A 21,522-nucleotide genomic window follows, 5' to 3' on the forward strand; every position below is an offset into this window, starting at 1 on the left:
CCTGGCCTATTCTTTAATCCCAGCACTCGGGAGGCAGAGGCAGGCAGATTTCTGTGAGTTAAGGCCAGTCTAGTCTCCATAGCAAATCCAGGCCAGCTGGGGCTGCAGGGAGACCCTATCTCAAAAAGACCAAAAAAAAAAAAAAAACCAACCAACCAAACAAAAAACTCTGCCTAGAAATCTTGCTACAGAGATTTGATGATGGGGGGGGGGTGTTTAGATACCATGGGAGTGTTTCCATACGGCGTGAGGGTGCATCCTGCATTCAGAGATCTTAAAACTCAACAAAGCTTTGGCTTATAATCAATGAAATGTAAGAATGACTTATTAGAAGCTGGAGGAGAAACTCAGATATGGCCTGATGGGCTACAGATGCAGAAAGAATTCCATTTCCTGGATTGGGAGTCAACCTTAATTTTTTAGAATCATTTGATCAGATGATCTAAGTACTCTGAGCTTTGGAGAAAAGCATTTCCTTATCCTGACAGAAAGCACCATGTAGAAATTCAGCTTTCAATATTACAAAACCATAAATTGTTCAGTGAAAGCTCTGAGGAGTTCAAGTTTTCCAAACATGTATAATGTCAGTACTCTCCACAGGCCAGATCTGGAACTTTTAGTCTACAATCTGTCTGGTTTCTTCTTACCACTGATCCCATAGTGAAGGATCCACTCCCATGACATAATTACCTCACCAAGGCTCCACCTCCTAATGCTGCTATTTGTGGGGGATAGGGTTTCAACGCACACAGAGAATGGACAGAGAATCCTGCCATATAACCAGTGATGGCCATATAACTGTCCTCAGTGCTACCCTAGCTCCCCATATCCCTGGGCCTCCCAAAATCACCACCTAGGTGTGTGTCCTCCTTGGTCCACCTAAGTTTTTCCTCTGTGCCTAATCCAGGGTTTGCACAGAGTGAGTGTTCATTCCCTCTGGGCTGAAGAAGGTACGCAGCTTGCAGCCATGAAGAAGTCAGGAGACAGTGGCCATTCTGGAGAAAGAGGAGGTGGAAGTTCTGCAGGATGCTATTTGGCTGACAGAGCAGCTTGTATAAGTTAGAGAGGAGGGCCCGTGAGACAAGGTGGACATCTGGGACTGCACTAAAGAAACATAAAGAAATCGGGCACACTCCTTTAATCCCAGCACTCGGGAGGCAGAGGCAGGCAGATCTCTGTGAGTTCAAGGCCAGCCTGGTCTACATAGTGAGTTCCAGGCTATCTGGGGCAACAGAGAGACCCTGCTCAAAAAGACAAAAAAAAAACAAAAAACAAAAACAAACAAAAAACCTAAATAAATAAATGAAACACTCCCAACAGGTTTGCTAGAGCAGTTTGAGAGAAAACTGAGCTTTGAACTCTAAGATTCAAACCTCTGGTGCTGCATCTTCCCTAACTTGGCAAGGAATACGAGTCTGGTTATCATACCTGGAGACTTTATTTGTTGTGACAAATTATAGTGATTTCCCCATATTACCTTATGAACACATCTCCTTCTTGACTAGTAGATCTATTCAAGCACAAAGCAGGGAGTCTGGTTATTGTCGTTACAATGAGGTAGAACTAGGAAGGAAGGTGTAGGATAACTGAACTTGGGAAACTGCATCCAAACTGCCTTCTGCGTGCAACCCAGAAGCATCTGGTATCTTGCTCTAGTACAGCCTGACTCCTTTGCCCCAGAGTAACTGCGCCTTTTCCCACAGGTGACCCACTGGCACAGTCCTTATTTCTTCGCCTACTTCCCCACAGCGAGCTCATATCCTTCCATGCTTGCAGACATGCTGTGTGGGGCCATCGGATGCGTTGGCTTCTCCTGGGTGAGTATCTTGATGAGCCTGGGGTTTTAGATGTTCTTGCATGGGGAGGTGATCTCTTTGCATACAGGACAAAAGCAGATGGCTGTGCACCTGTGTGCAGCAGGGCCACTTTGTAGGAAGTAGAGTTTGGGTCCCAGGGAGGGACTTTCTAAGGGAAGAGGGATTTACATGGAAGGAAGGAGAGGGAGAAAAAAGAAAGAGGCAAAGGGAGAGGGGAAGGGAAAAGGGAGGGGAAGGGGAGGGAAGGAGAGGGAAGTGGAGGGGAGAGGGAAGGGAAGGGGAGAGGAAGGGGGGGAGGAGGAGGGAAGGGGGAAGGGAAGGGGGAGGGGAGGGAAGGGACACAAGGCAGTTTTTCCCAAGTACTTGATTTGAATCAAAATCCCAGTCAACAGCAGTGGAGTTTCTGCAGCTCAAGATTGGATCCTGCATTTCCCTAAGACCAGAAGATTGCTATGCACTCTGAAATTTGAGAACATGGCTACCCCTGTCTCAGTCCATCTGCCCTCCACCAAGCTACTGCCCAGTCCCTCAGATGGGCAAGTACACAGAGCAAAAGTGTCTGGAAATGAACCTGTGCCTGCCTGCAGGCCTCTTGTCCCTCCCTATGTGAGGTCTCTTCCTACATGGAGTAAAAGGCTTAGAAAGGTCCCAGCTCAGAACAGGACTGGATCTTCCTGCTCTCAGGGCCCCAATAGTATGCTTCAGGAGAGATTTGATGCAGGTGTCATTGACTATCAGGGGTCCTGAGGGTGCCTACACTGTGAGGAGTTCCCCAAACTGTCTTTGATTCTCTAGATACAGTGTGTTTACCTTGTCTGTGCCTTGGAGTCCAATGGACTTGAGATATTGGCTGGTGTTGAGTAAGGATCTGGGATGCAGAAAGGGGAAGGTTTTGAATTTACAGAAGCCAGAAAAGCCCAACTGAGCTGCCTGCTTCACCATCTGGCACCTGCCTTTCTTCAAGTTGGGGTCCCACCAGGCAAGAGGGATTCACAGGCCCATGGAAAAGGCCGAGGAGGGCCTCCTGCTACATCTGTCTCCACTGTTCCTCTGTCAAGCACCTGGGACCGCCTCCTGGGGGTTGTGCATATCCTCTCCTGAAGGACCTTTTTTTTTCATTAAATGTTGTAGTGGCAGGTTTCATTGATGTGGTTCTGATGATCCAGAGCTGCAGCATCTATGCCTGAAGACTCAGTATCACCTGCTGACCTTAGACCTTCGTCTAAAGTTAAGCTTAATCTGACCTCAGTAGAACCCACAAGGATAGGGTTGACCTGACCAGCAGGAAGAAAGTTCTCACTTCCTCTTACCTACAATGTCATACTGCACAGGTAGATACAAGAACACTCTGGTCACCATGGTGGGCCCCTTAAGCGGAGACCCAAATGAAGATGGAGACTCAGTCTACTTTGGATGGGCCCAAGGCTACTCTGCCATCTATTGTGTGCAATGAGAAGGGAGAGTCCATATAACAAAGTCACTGGGAACTTAACAGAGTAGACAAGGTCAATGTCTTGTCAAGCAATGCCCAGAAGATGAAAGCAGCCTGTGTCCGCTTTCCAGTCTTTTCATTCACTCATGATCAGAGAGGAGGGTCTACCAGTGGACCTTTCTAGATCTCTCTATAAATAAATAAATAAAAAAATAAATAAATAAATAAGTATGTGATCAAGCATGAAAGGCAGTCACAGGAACACATGATGGAGTAAGGTTCATAGGGGTGCCTACAGGCTTCTTCTAACCATTCTCCTTGTACCAGTCTTGACGAAAGAAGATAGGCCTGAGGCTTATCATTTGAGGTCCATGTGAGATTAGGAGATTTTAATCTTGGATTCAAAATTGACCCCAAATTCTTTAGCGCTTGATCCCTTGCTCTAGCAATATCTCCTGCAGAATCATGGTGTGTGTGTGTGTGTGTGTGTGTGTGTGTGTGTGTGTGTGTTGTGTGTGTGTTGGTGAGGCTGGGGAGGTTGACCTATTCAGGGATAGTTCTTGGCTCACTTTGTGTGACCCAAGGCTGTCATAGAGAGATGATGGGGATGGTGAGCTAAGTCAGTAGGAGCCCCGTAGAGGCCATCCATGGTTTCCTGTGGCAGATCTAGAAGGCCCCCAGTGAGGGAGAGAGGAAAAATGTCCTCCGTGAAGTTCTCTCAGTGGTACTAGTCCCAAGCCTCCTGGTAGAACCAGCCCCTGGGACTCCTCTGGATCTCTGGGAAGTGAGAACATGGCATTGTCTTAGCCCATTTGCTGGGCTAGACTAAAACACCACAGTTTGGGTACTCTGTAAACATGAGACATCTACTTGAGGATGCAAAGTCCAAGAACATGGCATGGCATCTGTCAGCAAAGGCCTCGCTGTGTGATAACAGAAGCAGGCTGTAAGTGTGGGAGGCAGAGAGAGATGGGCTGAACATCTTCATTTCTATCTAACCCACTCCTGAGATGACCCAGTTTCCATAATTCATGATCAAGGCTGGTAGCCCCTTAAAGTCCGCTTACTATTTTCATTGGGGGATGCAGTTTCTAACATATGAATGTGGGAAGATGCATTCAAACTACAGGAATCATGGAATTAATTCTCACCCAGGGGTGAATTGTTGGAAAAATTTTAAAACTTTTCATTAAACTATTCAAATAAAAGACACCAAAAAGGCCAGGCCGAGTGTGGTGGCATACACCTTTAATCCCAGCACTTTGGAGGCAGAGGCAGACGGATCTCTGTGAGTTAGAGGCCAGCCTGCTGCTCTATATAATGAGTTCCAGGCCAGGTGGGGCTATAGGGAGACCCTGTCTCAAAAAAACAAAAACAAAAACAAGTCACCAAAGAAGCAATGTTATCCCATCTCACAGTATTGTGTGGAGGGCGGCTGCCCTGTAGCTTAGCACCTTCGTTTTCTGCCCACTGCAGGCTGCCAGCCCAGCATGCACAGAGCTAGAGACAGTGATGATGGACTGGCTGGGGAAGATGCTGGAGCTGCCAGAGGCATTTCTGGCTGGAAAAGCCAGCCAAGGAGGAGGAGTGATCCAGGTAAAATGAGGTTCTGAGGGGGAGGGCAGTTTTGAAGGACTACTGCTACAGGTGGAAAGGGGCACCCTTACCACTTTTTTTGTTGTGCCAATGCGTTTCTTCTAGAGAACAAGCAAAGCTGAGCTCTGGGGAAACCCTGGTGTTGGAGTTGGTGGGATCTGAATTTAGATCCGGGTGCTGCCTCTCACTAGCTGCAGCTAGAGCCCTTACATCCCCAGGCCCTTATGGTAGCTAGAATAACGACTATCACAGAGGAGATGAATAAGAAAGCTCATGTTTTTGTTGGGGTATCCACTGCTGGACACCATGACTGAGCACTTTCCAGGCACATTTTAATCCTCACATCAACACTGAATTAGGTGTGCTATTTTACAAATGAGGAACTAAGGCATAGAACATCTATAGCTTACTCCTTGACCTCTAGCTGGTAAGTTATAGACCTTGTATCTGTGTGATTCAACCTGCTGTCACCAAAGAGCCCTGTCTTCAATACACATTGCAGTGGTGACCATGTTTCAAAGGCTGTAATGTGAACTTGTCTGTGAGCCAACTGTTTACAGAAGGCTGCTGCCCTCTCTGTACTTACATTTAATTCATCCTCTTCATTTAACACATATCCATTGAGAACAACTATGGAGTGTGCATGAGGGCACAAGAGCGATGCCATGGTAGATTTACCACTCCATCAGGCTCTCCAGGGTGAACGATTGAAATTTATGCCTTTTTAAAAAAATTTGGGGCCAGGAGTGGTGGTACACACCTTTAATCTCAGCACTCAGGAGGCAGAGAAAGGAGGATCTCTGTGAGTTCCAGGCCAGTCTGGTCTACATAGCTTGCTCCTGCTAACCACGGCTACATAGTGAGGCCCTGTTACAAAATGAAATGCTTTTTTATTGTTGCACAGAAGATGAACTATATTGATTCACCACTTTCCCTTATATCATTTTTCTCATATGAAGTTCGTGGTTGTGACACCGACAGAGCATTGTCAACCTTTAGAAAGAAGGATTTGTTTTTTCATGGTTTCTTGGAAGCTCTGAGAAACTTACAGTAGTGATGGTTCCATTCATTTGATGGCAGAGAACACTGGAGCAGACGGGAGAATGTCTTTGTGCAACATTACATTTCTGATGTGGCCAAACTAAATTGGGAAGCAAGCCTCTCTGTGTTCAGTTCTGACACTACTTGATAAGACCACGTGTTTTCAGCCTCATGTGTGTCCTTTTCCTCGTGGATGCTATACACACATGAGTGGTTTCAAACACATTTATTACCCTACTGTTCTGTAAGTCTGACCTAGCTCTGATGGGGCTAAAACCAAGATGGTCACTTTAGAGGCCCAAGGGAAAAGCCCATCTTTCCTCTGCTATCTTCTAGAACCTTCTAGACTTTGTTGGTCCATGAGTCCCATCTCCATTTTCAGAAGCAGCTGTATTCCATTTCTCTGACCTTTCTTTCATGTTCACATCTTATTTTGACTGCAGATGAGGAAGTGGGTCTCCACTTTCTCAGAACCCATGTGATCGGATTGAGTCCACTCAGATAATCCAAGATAATCTTCCCAGGTCATGGTTCTTAATATAATCACATCAGCAAAGTCCTTTTTCCCTTGTAAGAGAAATAATCACAGAGTCTGGAGATGGAGATCTGGCATCTTTGCACTGAGAGATGATGTCTACCTGTTGCATACAGTCTGTAGTGGACCCCTGATAGGAGTTGTTCCCAGAGTGGGTACCTAGCCTCTACCTTGAAAGATTCAAAGTTGGCAGGCCTCAGGTGGGCCTGGGAACATGAGTCCTACTTAATTCTAATGCCTCTACAGTCAATGCATGACTGGTGGTAGTTTCCTTAGGGCCACTGGCCCTACAGCTCAAAACCACATTGACATTCCTTACTTATGTCACTGCATCATATCTATGTCATTGTAAGTAGGGAGCTGATAAAAATTAATCTAGAGCTGGGTGTGCAGGAGCATACCTCTAGTCCTAGCATTAGGGAAGTAGGAGCAGGAGAATCAGGAGTTCATGATCATCCTCAGCTGCATAGTGAATTCAGGCTAGCTGGTTCAAGGCCAGTCTGGTCTACACAGTGAGTTAGCGAGTTCCAAACCAGCCAAGGACACATAATAAGGCCCTGCTCAAAAAGAAAACAAACAAAAAAAAACAAAACAACTAAAATTAAAACTATATATTAAAATATGTATATATACTAAACTATAATCAAAACATAAATGGAATATTGTGAGCCAGGCTTTTAAAGTGGGAGCAGAAATGTTCTAGCAAAGTCCCAACACAGCTCCATGGACAGTTTTCTTTTTGTCAGAGGTTATGCAGCACAGCCAAGCCTCTTTGGCTAAGACTCCAGGAAAAAGCATTGTGTGGGTGCTGTTCTGATTTGAGAAGGGACTGCCACACATGTCCCCAAAACACATTCAGTGTCATTTTCTCTTGGTGAAGCCCTGGTGGCTTTCCAGGTTCTGATGACTGAGTCTTGAATCTCCTGGGACACCCTAGTCATCCTTGTCAAGGATAATCAAGCCTAAGAGTCCAGAGAGAAGGCAGCCAGCCAGGGTTCCAGAGGCCAGCAGAGCTGCTTACATGGGAGTGTACTGGAGTTCTGGTCCACTCATTTCTGGCCAGGCTCATGTTCTTCACAGTAGGTCTGCCCAGGAGCAAGCTTACTTTTTCAGTACAGTACCACACGCAGTAGCCCGTGTACCACACCACCCAGCCTTCGGCTCCTGCTGCAGGCACTTGCTCTGCTCTGTCTTAGTGGCTGAACCACCTCCGCCCTGTTCTCGGATGCTTCAGTGCTCCAGTTTCCACAGATGGGGTGCCTTTCCGTAATTCCTTTCTTTCTTGGACTGTTTTTCTTTTTCTGTCATTTTCTCCTCTATATTTTGGGTGAACTGTATATCACTGCAATTACCCACATTGCCAATTTGCTATCTTCAGTGTCAGTCTTGGCTCTGTTTTTTACTTTAAAAAATTATCATGCCCTCTCTTTATGGAAAATAGGCACTCATAAAAATGGGGAATATCCAGTAACTATTTTAGAGCATAATTCTCTCTAGTGTTATTCCAATACCTATATATGTGTGTTAAACAATTGAGATGGTAAGATACATACAGATTTTATGTATAGTGTTTTATTTTGTTATGTTTTTCATTATTTAAATATTTTTAATATTATATATATATATAGTGTGTGTGTGTGTGTGTGCGCGCGCGCGTGCGTGCGCGATGGCAGAGATGCTTGTGGATGTCAAAGGACAACTCTGTGGAGTCAGTTGTCTCCTTCCACCTTTCTGTGAATCACCAGGCTTGCACAACAAGCAACACCTCTACCCGCTGAGCCCTCTCGCTGCTCCACAAATATTTTTACTTTTTTTCTTTTTTGTTGTTTTCATTTATTTGTTTTTCTGATGTTGCTGTTTGAGACAGAGTCTCCTTGTAGCTCCAGCTGACCTGGAACTTGCAATGTAGATCAGGCAAGGGTCAATCTCACAGAGATCCACCTGCCTCTGCCTCCCGCATTCTAGGTTTGAAGGTGTGTGTGACCACCACACCAGGCATCTTTAATTTTTCTTAATTTACTTTTTAAGTTAGCATACAGAGTAAAGGGTTTAATTATTGTACATATATATATATGTTATTACACGTTATTTTATCCATTCCCTTCCCCCACTACCCTGCCTCTTCCTATCTTACTGGTCCCTTCCTAATCAAATATTTTTTGAGAATATTGCTATATGATTTTCTATGATGTGCCACAATTTATATAAATAATACCTAAGATGTGTTGTATTACATTTTTTTTTAACTCTTGTGAATAAGATTGCAGAGGACAGCCTTTAGGATGAAAGGCCTTCCAAGATCATCAGCTTCCTCCAGTTGTGTCCGTGTGACACACCTGCGCTCCCCCAAACCCCAAATAGAATCACCACAACCACAGAAGAGAGCATTTCTGGGTCACTTGTCTTAGAGCAAAAACAATTTCATTCTGAAGTGTTTTCAGTACCCCCAAGATGATGCTTCTTAAAGAATTTCACAAATGCCCTATAACCTATGGAGTATCTATTATAATAGCTAAATTTATTGAATGCCTACTATGAACTTGACTATGTTTTAAGGGGGTTTATTGTGCTTTGTACAATCATTTTCATCCTCAAAATGTTTATGAGGATTGATTGCATTATATTATATTATTTATAGTAGTTTTCGTAGAAAGGAAATTGATGCCAAACTAATTAAAGACAGTGTATAAAGTTGGTGCCACCTGTCACACCAGCTTGCCCTGATCATTTTCTTGGCATATTGTCTAGAGGTGTGCTATCATGGGTTGAACAACCTTTTCCAAAAAGACAATCTCATTTTCAGAAGTTCTAGCATTAGATTAGGACTAATCCTGGCATCTCTCAGCCCAGTGGGCTCCCACAAAACCCCTATGAGCTCAACCCACTTAGTTTGGGCTGATTGAAAGCAGACTTCCGGGTCTGTGTTTGTGGTAGGGAGCTGGCCCTTTGCAGCTGATGAGGCCCTAAAAGCAAGCCCAGTGACATCTTGTGAGGCAGCCTGCCTTATCGATCCTCTCAGAGTTGTAATCACTGCTTCCTGGCATCTGCGCAGGAGCGGGCGTCTGAGCAGAATGGCAAACCATGATTGTGAGGCTGGACAACGGGGAGCTGCAAAGTCAGTCCCTTAATTGGGTTTGAAAGCTCTTCTGGAAGAAAAGCTGCCAATTTCTCACCCTGTGTGAGGTGACATTTGTACAAACCAGAAGATGAAAGGATCTTTTTGCTCAGGGCATCAGCAGCCCTGAGCATGAGCTCTCTAAGCGTTCCCTCCCACCTCAGAGCAGGCTCGCCATGGCAACCTTTGTCTGCCTGAAGCAAAGGCATCATCAGGCCACACAAAAATGTGGGGGGAGACTAGTTCCAGGTAGAGGAGCAGCAAGTGTACAAGCTTAGCTGGATGCAACTCAGATCTGCTCAGTCTCACGTTTCTGGCCACTGGGAGCAGTGATCAAACTGGACTGTCTTGGCAAAGAACAGTCACTGTCATCGTCGGCCCTCAGCAAAGATCCCTTCCACAAAAGGGCAGACAGCCATTCACCTTGACATTCAAGTTTGCTCAAACCTTATCTGCCATGGCCTGTTGAGGGCTAATGGTCTATGGACAAGTATTTTTCACTGGAATTTTTTTAATGAATTTTTGTTGACAAAAGGAAGATAATTTTCTCTTTGGGCATGGATAGTACCCAACCAGCAGGTAATGAATGGGAGTCCTTCGTTAGACAGTGGTTTAGAGAAAGTTGTTCAAATTCCAAAGCTCCAAAGAGAGGTAGAATTTTCTTTTCTATCCACTTTTTAAGAGATCCTGGGAAAAAGCCAGATGTGAGCACTCCTTTAGTCCCAGAACTCAGAAGACAGAGGCAGGCAGATTTCTGAGTTCAAGGTCAGCCTGGTCTACATAGCGAGTTCCAGGTCAGCTGGGGCTACAAGGAGACCCTGTCTCAAAAAGACCAAAAAAAAAAAAAAAAAAAGGACCTGGAAAAAAAAAATGGGGGGGGGGGGGGGGGGAAAAAAAAAAAAAAAAAAAGGACCTGGAAAAAAAAAATGGGGGGGGGGGGGGGGGGAAAAAAAAAAAAAAAAAAAGGACCTGGAAAAAAAAAATGGGGGGGGGGGGGGGGGGAAAAAAAAAAAAAAAAAAAGGACCTGGAAAAAAAAAATGGGGGGGGGGGGGGGGGGAAAAAAAAAAAAAAAAAAAGGACCTGGAAAAAAAAAATGGGGGGGGGGGGGGGGGGAAAAAAAAAAAAAAAAAAAGGACCTGGAAAAAAAAAATGGGGGGGGGGGGGGGGGGAAAAAAAAAAAAAAAAAAAGGACCTGGAAAAAAAAAATGGGGGGGGGGGGGGGGGGAAAAAAAAAAAAAAAAAAAGGACCTGGAAAAAAAAAATGGGGGGGGGGGGGGGGGGAAAAAAAAAAAAAAAAAAAGGACCTGGAAAAAAAAAATGGGGGGGGGGGGGGGCGGCATAGAAATAAACAAACCATGAGGAGGAAATAATGGGCTGCCTGGGAGAAGTATGCAATGCAGTATCTGTTCAAGAGCTTTGAGTTCCTGAGAAAGCTGACCAAGCCATGCACAAAAGGACTGCTCATGAAAATACAGCCTGAAGACAAGGTGCAAATCACTCCGATGCTGGTAAAGAGGAGGATCTGTTTATTTGAACTCATGCACTACACAGACATGAATAAAGGCATTTATCTGTAAAGCTCACCCACTTCCTCAAGGAAGATAAGTTGAGAAAAGAAGAAGTAAAATCAGTAGAATGGTAAAAGCAAAGTGGGAAACCATGGTCAAAGAAGGGAGGATAAAATGTTAAAAGAAAAATTTGGCTTTCTACAAAAGATGCTTAGAAATAATCTCACACTGAAGCCTAGCTGACTTGGTACTTGTTATGTACCCAGGCCGACCTTGAACTCACATTTATCCTCAGGCTTCAGCCTCCTAAGTGCTAGGATTATGGGACTGTACCATCATGCCTGGCTGTAAGGGTCCTATTTCTAAACATAGTACATTCTGATTTTCTGGGGTTTAGGGCTTCAATATGTGAAGGGAGGAGAGTGTGCAATTCAGCCTGTAACATTGAAGACTGAGAGAAACCCTCCAAGTCAACCTCTGTGTCTCAAGGAAAACGCATCCCTATGTTATGAGCAAATACAAATTGTTCTGTCCACATGCATAGGAACACAGAGCTGGGCTTGGGCAGGATGCCACAGGTCATTCTCTTCCTCTGCTGGAAGTGGGGACAGTATGTTCCAGGCCAGGCCTAGGGAGCCCATGAGAAAACATCTGCAGAGTGAATTTGAAGGCCTTGTATATGCTATGGGGTCAGCATGTTAGCTCACTGACATAATATGGCTAGAGCTGTGTCTAACTACAAGAACTAAAGGGGCCCCTGCAGATGTTAGATGGTTCCTGTGCAAAAAAAACCCTGAGAGTTTTGCAATTTTAGGTGCCTCTTTAAAGAACTATGCACACAAATAATATGCTAGACAATGGTTCCTTTGCTGCACTTTGAATTTCATTTGGGCTTTTTCTCTTGGATTTAGGGAAGTGCCAGTGAAGCCACCTTGGTGGCCCTGCTGGCTGCTCGGTCGAAAGTAACTCACCAGCTGCAGGCAACCTCCCCAGAACTGACACAAGGTGCCATCATGGAAAAGCTGGTGGCTTACTCATCCGACCAGGTGAGTGTGCTAAGGAGGGGTGTGAGCCCAAAGCCCCAGAACGCCTCTCAGATCTGAATTGCAACAGCACTCTGCATCATGTCAAATCCAGTGGTAGTTCCTCAGGGATTACTCTGAAATCATGTGGGAGCTTGATAGATCTAGTCAGAAAGAAAACAGAGTAGCCCCCGCCCCCAGCTGGCTGGTTACCATTTCTGTAACATGGCCTTGCATAGTGTCCCTGTGCCTTCAAAGCACCTGTGGAAAAATTGAATGTGAGGCTCCAAGGCCTGACGCCAAATCTCAGCCCTGCAAATCATGCACATTCTCAGAGCCTGATTCTTTACTTCCAAAAGGGAGGAAAGCTCTAAGCTTGGCGTGGCTACTCAGCCCAGCTCACAGCTGTGCTTGAGAGGAAGGTTTGACGTTCTTTCAATGCTCAGAAGGCCCTGCAAATAGAAGTATTTAGTGTGTTTGGCTCACTTCTTATGTTCTCTCTCCCTTCTCAACTGTTTTGATTGTTTTAGATTGCCTTATTTTGATTCATTAGACTCAAAAGCAAGATTCCAGGATAGAAACAAGTCTGCAAAAGAGCTGCCTTCGTGAGGAGACAGGAGAGTAACTCAGCTCTGCCACCTTCATGGGGCACCAAGAGCCTGGGTCAGGTATACCATAGAGACAGAGATTCAGGGTGGTGATGGCTGAGTACACCCTCACAGATTCAACTGTACCCATTCTTCGTAGGCACACTCCTCTGTGGAAAGAGCTGCATTAATTGGTGGTGTGAAATTAAAAGCAATTCCTTCAGATGGCAACTTCTCCATGCGAGCTTCTGCCCTGCGGGAGGCCATGGAACAAGACAAGGCAGCTGGCCTGATTCCATTCTTTGTAAGTTGAACAGCAGTCTTTGTACATGGCCTAGTGAGACCTGGGTTCTGCCTGGGCCTAGGGTCATTTGAAGGGCGTGTGTATGTAAAATCAATGGGTCACAAAACAAAACACATGAATATGAGAAGAACTTTTGTGACAAGTAGGTTCTAAGAAGGGTTGTATGTGAGAGGCTTATGAGCAAGCAGTGACTAGGTAAAATATCTAACCAGCCAAATGACACACTGACTCTCTTGTGCTCAGAATGCATTCTCCAGTGGGTAGTGCACTGGAGTTATGGAATTGTCATGCTTCTGACGTGAGCACAGCAGTATGTCCAGCCTGGGACTGGCAAGTTGGAAGACATCAGGGTGCCATGATTGTAGCTCTATGTGGGTTGCACTCTGGCTGCACTAGCTGTGCATTAGTGTTACGGGGAACTTTAAAAATGCCAGTGCAGGGCTGGAGAGATGGCTCAGCAGTTAAGAACACTTGCTGTTCTTCCAGAGGACCCAGGTTCGATTCCCAACACCCACAAACTGGCTAACAACTGGCTGACTCCAGTTCCAGGGGATCCGACACTCTCTTCTGACCTCCACAGGCATTACACGACATGGGCACACTTACACACATGCAGGCAATATGCTTACACACATGAAATAAAAATAATAAATAATTTTTTTTAAATCACTAATGCCAGACCTTTTCTCTGAATAGTTTCACAGACATGTCTATGGTTGGAGCCAGGCATAGGAAATATTTAGTAGCAGGATTCTGGGTTTGAGAAACATGCTCAGGAGGATCATTTCCCTCTTTTATTTTTTCAGTTCTGAGGATGGCACCCAGGGCTCAGTCCATGCTAGGCAACACTGAGCATTATCCCTAGCCCTTGCTGTTTCTAGACAGGGATGCACTGTATGGCTGAGGCTGGCTTTGAATTCAGTGCCTTCCTGTAGGTGGGAGAATTGCAGATGCACACCACCAAGGCTGCAAGATGGGCCATTTTCATCATTGCTACAGGAATAGTGCTGACATTTAGCAGAAATTCAGTAAACCTAGTTGTCCCTTAAGATACATGGGAAATTCTTCCCAGGAATCCCATCGATGCCAAAGCTGAGGATGTTCAAACACTAGATGATACTGTGCACTGTGACTATCATACGATGGGCACTGTTTAACATGGTCCCCACACTCTTCTCATATGATGAAGAATATATATACTGTCTTACTATGTATACCTGCCTATTCTAGAACTCACAGAAATCTACCTTCCTTATCCTCCTGAATACTGGAATTAAAGGCATTGCCACTATGCCCAACCTCCTCAAAAGCTTGAAATCATCACTCATCACGTGTAAGATCAAATACATTATAAATATATGTAAATATCTGTTATATTGCATCATATGGGGACTAAAAAGTATTTTTACATGTTCAGTACAAGTGCAGTTTTATATTTTGTAATATTTTCAATCCATAGTTGGTTGAACTATGTAGATACTGAGACATGACTATATTTGTCAAATAATATTTAGAGGGAAAATATTTCTGGATTGAAATAATGATTACTGTTAAATTCTCTACTTACAATTTCAATTTTTCTTTTTTTCTTTTTTTCTTTTTTTTTTTTTTTGGTTTTTTTGCATCAGGGCTGGCCTGGATTTGCTATGGAGACCAGGCTGGCCTCGAACTCACAGAGATCTGCCTGCCTTTGCCTCCCAAGTGCTGGGATTAAATGGAATTAAAGGTGTACACCACCACACCACTATGCCTGGCTCTACTTTCAATTCTTCAATTTCAAAGTCTTCTCTTTAAATGAGATCTTTTTTTTTTTTTTAAGCCTATAGGTTCAATATTGAATCACTAAAATATTCTAGGGGAAATTAATCTATCGAAGTATATTCCTTTAGATTTGAGGAATGAAAGCCATCAAGGAAACATTGCATACAATGATGAAAATATTTTCTAAAACAGCAAAATCTCTGAATAATATTAAGACATAAACGTTGTCAGGAACAGTATGCATATACGTATGAAGTAAATCTTAATATCAAAGGTTAACCTGTCAAAGAGGCAACATTCCAGTGGAAAAACAACTGCAAAAAGCCACATACACACAAAATCAATTCTAATCTTCTAATAACCAAAGAAATCAGAACTAATTACTGAAAGGGATCCTGCTGCAATCTCACACTAGGCATGTTCTTTTCCGTGTCCTTCCATCTCTCTCAAAGTTTGCACAGATTCTTGCACATGATTGAGAATTGTCATCTCCTTTTTTGTTTTCTTAGAGCTGATTTATTACATATGTATGTTGTAGAAATATCCATATTCTTAAATCCACTTATTTTCATACTTTCTGTTTCTATGAACTAAAATAAGAACATGAAGGAACTTGGGTGGTATTCATTGATCACCACTGAAGCAGATGTATGCTGAGACAGGATGCACTAATACAGTCGACTGCTGAACTAAGAGGAAGTGGCATAGACGCTCTCTTGAGTCATTTTGGTTTGTTCTTTTGAGACAGAGTCTCACTATGTAGCTCAGGCTAGACTCAAACTCATAGCAATTCTCCTGTCTTAGTCTCCCTAGTGCTGCGATTACAGGCATGAGCCACCACACCTGGCAGTTAAATGTAATAATTGTATCTTGAAGAGAATTACATTTTGTGCTGAAATGTTCACATGGCCTCCCTCCTCTTTGCAATTTACTACATGTTTTTATATGTTGTAGAGGATCCAGGCCGGAGGGACAAAAATTATGTGAACAGATAGGATCTGAGATCTCTTTTAGTAAGCCTATGGCTTTTAAAATATAAGTTTCCAAGATAATTATGTTCCTTAAATTCTTATCTTTTAAAAGAAATTATTTCACCTCAAAAAAAAGAAAAGAAAAGAAAAAAAAAAAAGAATTGGAGGCCAGAAACTGATAATGGATTTCTGAGTCAGAAAGGAAGAAATAGAGCTGGGTGTGGTGGTGCAAACCTTTAATCTCAGCTCTCAGGAGGCAGAGGCAGGAGGATCTATGAGATCAAGGCCGGTCTTCTCTACTTAATGAGTTCCATGCCAGCTGGGGCCATAGGGAGACCCTGTCTCAAAAAGACAAAATTAATAAAAATAAATAAATAGATGAATAATAAATAAATAAATGAATAATAAATAAATAAATAATGATGGCATATCTATAGATATAATTCCCCTCCATGACTGTAAATGTTAAGTGCACACCATATTGGTTAATATTTTTCCTCTCATTCTGTTGCTCTGTCTGAGGTGTTCCCTCTGTGTATTACCCTCTATAAAGGTTTCTTAGTCCTTAGGTATTTGGATCTCATATTTTTTTCTCAGCTTCCTGTTTTCTTCTGTGTGTTTATGTTTGGATATTGCTTTCTTTTAAACCACATTTTGGTTCAGTACATTGTTCTACTTTAAACATATTTATAAGCGTTACTGTTTGAATCTGCAGGCTAATCAATTGTGCTACCTATGCATTTTATCCCCTCCCCAAATAGATTTACCCAAATCTAGAAAATATTTAGCCAGAATCAAAAGAATATTTGGAAAATCTTTCATCACTTGCTCTAACCTTCATATTTGCTCTAAGAACCTTGTTGTAATTTAATGAGGGTTTTAGGTTTGGGTTTTTTTTTTTTCCACTTAATATTTTTTTTATTCTTTGGCAGTTTCATCCTTGTACATAATGAAGTTTAGTCTTTCTCACCTCTTTTCCTGACTCATGAAACCCTTCTTCTCCTTCCGACTCTCATGTCTTTTGTACGTGTAGCTTGCTGAGCTTAGCAGGGTTGCCTTCATGAGTGTGGGTGGGAGGTTATATACTGGAGCATGGGCAATTAGGTGTGGTTATACCACTGAAGGACGTGACAGCCCTTTCCCAAGCCACCATCGACTTTCAATAGTCCCTCAAGGTGGGGGGCAGGGGGTAGGGCCTCATGAGCTCTTTCCCTTTCCGAGCTGAAATGTTGATGGGCTCAGTCTTGTGCAGGTCTTGTGCAGGTAACCATAACTGTAGTCTGTCATGAGTACATCAGCTGTGTCATATCCAGAAGACACTGTTTTGCAATAGTCCTGTCCAAACTTTGGCTCTTTAAATCTTTCTGCCTCTTCTTCCCCAGTGTTCCCTGAGCCTCGGATAGCTGTCCCATCCAAGGCCAAGCACTCCACAGATAACTTATTGACTGTACTTTGACCAGTTGCGAGTCTCTGTATTAACTGTTGCCCACTGCAGAAAGATAAGGGCTGGGATAGCTGCATTACTCTATAGGTATAAAGATAAGTACTTGGAAGGCAGTTTGATACCATGTTCATTTACCAAAATACTAGTAGTAGGTTCTCCCCTAGGGTTTCTGACCTTCCCAGCCTTGAGTTGGGTTCTTGGCATGTTTACAGATCCAGACATGAATTTCCTCCTGTGGAACAGGCCTTAAATCTCATAAAAAAGCAATGTGTTAGCCCAATAACATTCATGCCCCTGTTGCACCAAAGCACATATTTTGCCAGGTTGGTTGTTATTATTGTTTGCAGGATTCACAGATGGGTTAGACTGTTGAGGACTTTTCTTCCTGAGCAATTTATATAGTACTTTGTAACAGTACAAAAGCTAGCCAGCAAGAAGGAAGCTTCTAAGTGAACTGCAGCTTCATTTCTCCATGTCTTTTGACAAAAATGTGTGGTACCATCAGCACTAGGGTCTTACTGTCAAATTATGGCTGGCAGTCAATAACAACGGCAGTAGCTTATTTTTGTTTTGGGGACAATTGAAGGGAGGTATCCCATTCTTGGCACCTATGACTTCTGGGAGGAACATTATTATCCTGCATTCAAACTTTCATTATTATTTTTTAGTAAGCTTACAGGAGAGTAGGTTTCTACGTGGCTTTTTAAAACCACCTTAGTGTTTGTTCTCCCTCCCCAGCCCTTTACTCTGCACAGCTCTCCCAGCCCTCCCCCGCTTAATCCTTTCTGCCCCATCATTCCCCCTTTCCACCTTCATACCATCTGTGCTCTATTACCCTCTTTCCCTTAAGAGCTTTATTCTACCACCCCCCCCACACACACAGTGGCCCCACTATGGTTTTTTCCCTGGCTTTTACAGATACTCCAAGCTAAATACACAAATTCAAGGATCTGACTCTAAGATTCACATATGGGAGAAAACATAGAGTGCTGGTCTTTTGGGGCCTGGGTTACCTCACTCCATTCATTTGCCTACAAATTTCATTTTTCTTTAAAGCTGAATAAAATCCCACTGTGTTAATATACCCCATTTTAATTATCCATTCCTCAGTTCATGAACATCTAGGCTGATTTCATTTCCTGGCTATTGTAAATAGAACCGTAATGAACAGAGCTGAGCAAGCATCTCTGTAGTAGGCTATCAAGTCCTTTGGAAATATGCCCAGGAGCGATCCAGCAGGGTCATATGGTCGTTCTATTTCTAGGTTTTGAGGAACCTCTGAGCTGATTTCCATAGTAGCAGCACCAGTTTGCACTCCCACCAGCACTGAATAAATGTTCTCCTCTCGTCGCATCCTCAAAAGTATTTGTTATCATTTGTTTTTTTGGATCTTAGCCATTCTAACTGGGGAAAGATGAGATCACAAGAGTTTAATTTGCATTTCCTTGATAGCTACAGATGTTGAGTGCTTAAAAAATATTTCTCAGCCATTTGTATTTCTTTGAGAATTCTCTGTTCAGTTCATACTCCATTTTAATCGGATTTTTGGTTTTCTTGATATTTAGTTTTTTGTATATTCTAGACATGAATCCTCTACCAGATATACAGCTAGCAAAGATTTTTTTTTTCCATTCTGTAGGCTGCCTCTTAACTAAATTGACAGTTTTCTTTGCAGTACAGAAGCTTTTTAATTTCATGAGCTCCCACTTGTCGATTGTTGGCCTTATTTACTGGACAACCTGGGATCTAGCCCTTATCTGAGCCTGTCCGTCAAAGAGCTCTCCTTATTCTTTCCTCTGGAATTTTCAGTTTCAAGTATAACGCTGAGGTCTTTGAATCATTGGAATTTGATTTTTGTACAGGGTGAGATAAGGGTCAAATGTTATTCTTCTGCATGTTTATTTCCAGTTTCCCCAGAACCATTTGTTGGTACTGTCTTTTCTCCAGTGTTATTTTTCAAGAATATTTGTCAAAAATCAGGTGTCTTGACTGCAAGTCTTACCTCCTCTCAATGAATGACCATTTGCTGTTAGGAAATGCTCTCTGTCTCTTTCTCTGTCTGTGTACTTAAAGGGTGTCCCAGGTGAGAAGCATGTGATTGTTGCTCTTTTGTAAATTTGTTTTTAAATCCACTGGAACAGTTGGTACTAATTATCCCATTTGCACCCAAGTTAATTACTGATGCATTTAAATGTTACCTACTCTTTTAGTGTTTATTTTCTGTTTGGATCACTTATATTTTTTTCTGTTTTCTTGATTTTTTTTTCAGATAGAGTGTTTTATATTGTTCCATTTTCTTCATTTTTATCTTGATGGTTATATATTATTTTATAATGCTTCCCTGTCTCTCACTTTCTGTGCAATTACTGCTATACATTTAAATCTACATGTATTCAAATGCTATTACACACTATTGATTATTGTTATTTTTTTTTTTCTTGGTCTTTTTCAAGACAGAGTTTCCTTGTAGCCCAGCTGGCCTGGAACTCACTTTGGAGACCAGGCTGACCTCAATCTCACACAGATTCGCTTGCCTCTGCCTCCAAGTGCTAGGATTAAAGGCATGTGCCACCACACCCGGGCATTTTGTATCTTATTTCTTTCTGATATCATTTTTCTCTTCCATGAAAAGCTCAGTTGAGAATTTATTTTAGTGAATCTATACTATGGATTGTCTTAATTTTGTTTGTCTGAAATGACTTATTTTCCATTTTCTTTAGATTAATTTAATTGATTTATTTATTTTTATTTTATGTGTATGAGTGTTTTGCCTATTTGTATGTAAATGCACCCATGTCATGCAGTGCCTACAAAGGCCAGAGAAGGCATCACATCCCATGGCACTGGAGTTAAGGATGGTTGTTAGCAACCATCCTAGGAACTAAGCCTAAGTCCACTGCAAGAGAAGGCAGTGTCCTTAACTGCTGAGCCATTTCTCCAGCCCCTCCATTTACTTTTGAAAGATGTTTCCTATTGTGTCTTACCTTCCCTTTCCTATTGCTGTCATAGAATACCCTGACAAAAACAACTCAAGGAAGATGCAGTGCATCATGACAGAAAGTCAAGTAGGCAGAAACTTGAGGCTGCTGATCACATTATGCCTGTAGTCGGGAGAGCAGTGAATGCATGTATACTAATGCTCAGCTCACTTTTTACACTTCATACAGTCTAGATCATCTTCCTAGGGAATGGTCTCACCCACAATTAAGATGGGTCTCCCTGCATCAGTTAACACAATAAAGTTATCTCCCATAGGCATGCCCAGAGGCCCATCGCCCAGGTGATTCAAGATTGTCTCAAGTTGACAATTAACACTAACCATCACAGCTGGGTATAAAAAACACTGAGGTGGAAATGAATATGTGATCATTGCCTTCTTTCTGTGGTTTCTAGTGAGATGTCTATTGTATTATCGTTGCTTGCATTGAGATGATGGGGAAAGTGTCTCCCATTCTTCTTTCTGTTGCTTGTGGTCAGTCCTTGCTTTTCTTCTCTTTTAGACAGTTTTACTATGATACAGGAGAGCTGTTTCTTTGTAGTTAACTCTCAGTTTCACAGAATGTAGTGACTTGGATCATCATCTTCTGGGAAATACTGCCCACTGTGTTCTTGGTTTACTTCACATCGTGTGTCTCTCTTCCCATTCTGAGACTACAAGTGCACGTGCTAACATCTTCCCTCTTGTATAGTCATCCTCTTGTTCATCTTTATAAAAAAATCCACTTTTCAGCCTGTCTTATTCACAGTTCCCCAGTTCTCTCTTTGGCTATGCCCAATTGATTAATGAAATATTTAAATTATAAATACTGAAATTTTAAAGTTCCAATTTTGAAATAATTTTAAATTCATTAAAAATTACAGGGTAGCTAGAGAGATGGCTCAGCAGTTAAGAGTGTGTACTACTTTTACAGAGGAGACACGAGTTTCTTCCAGTACCACATCTAGGATCAGACACCTCTAGCCTCTGTGCACACCTGTATTCTTGTACACATACCTACACACACACACACACACACACACACACAATTAAAAATAATTTTAAATATATATATATATATCCCCATGGGTCTTTTTGAGACAGGGTCTCTCTGTAGCCCCAGCTGTCCTGGAACTCACTATGTAGACCAGGCTGGCCTTGAACTCACAGAGATCCGCCTGCCTCTGCCTCCCAAGTGCTGGGATTAAAGGCGTGTGCCACCATGCCCGGCTAAAAAATATCTTTTAAAAATAAAAAATTACAAAATGAATACAAACAGACCCTGTGCCCTTATTGGTTTTCCCCAAACATTACAGTTAATATGACTACAGCACAATGCAAAATTAAAACTATTTTGAGATTTCATTTTACCCTAGTCAGAATGTCTAAGATCCAAAAAACAAACGATGAC

At 42.7% G+C, this 21,522-nt stretch overlaps 1 protein-coding gene across 2 annotated transcripts in view; it reads left to right on the plus strand.

The window, feature by feature from the left end:
• Positions 1–21,522, plus strand: part of Ddc (dopa decarboxylase) — a 105,164-nt gene that overhangs the window by 22,958 nt on the left and 60,684 nt on the right. For both annotated transcript variants that reach the window (XM_017802263.2, XM_008849269.2), the window contains exons 3-6: positions 1,704–1,817; positions 4,726–4,845; positions 11,957–12,091; positions 12,815–12,958. In XM_017802263.2, the coding sequence (XP_017657752.1) occupies positions 1,704–1,817; positions 4,726–4,845; positions 11,957–12,091; positions 12,815–12,958 (513 nt within the window). The remainder of the gene's footprint in view (positions 1–1,703; positions 1,818–4,725; positions 4,846–11,956; positions 12,092–12,814; positions 12,959–21,522) is intronic.

Source organism: Nannospalax galili, unplaced genomic scaffold (genome assembly GCF_000622305.1).
Source record: "Nannospalax galili isolate Female #2095 unplaced genomic scaffold, S.galili_v1.0 scaffold304, whole genome shotgun sequence".
NCBI lineage: Eukaryota > Metazoa > Chordata > Mammalia > Rodentia > Spalacidae > Nannospalax > Nannospalax galili.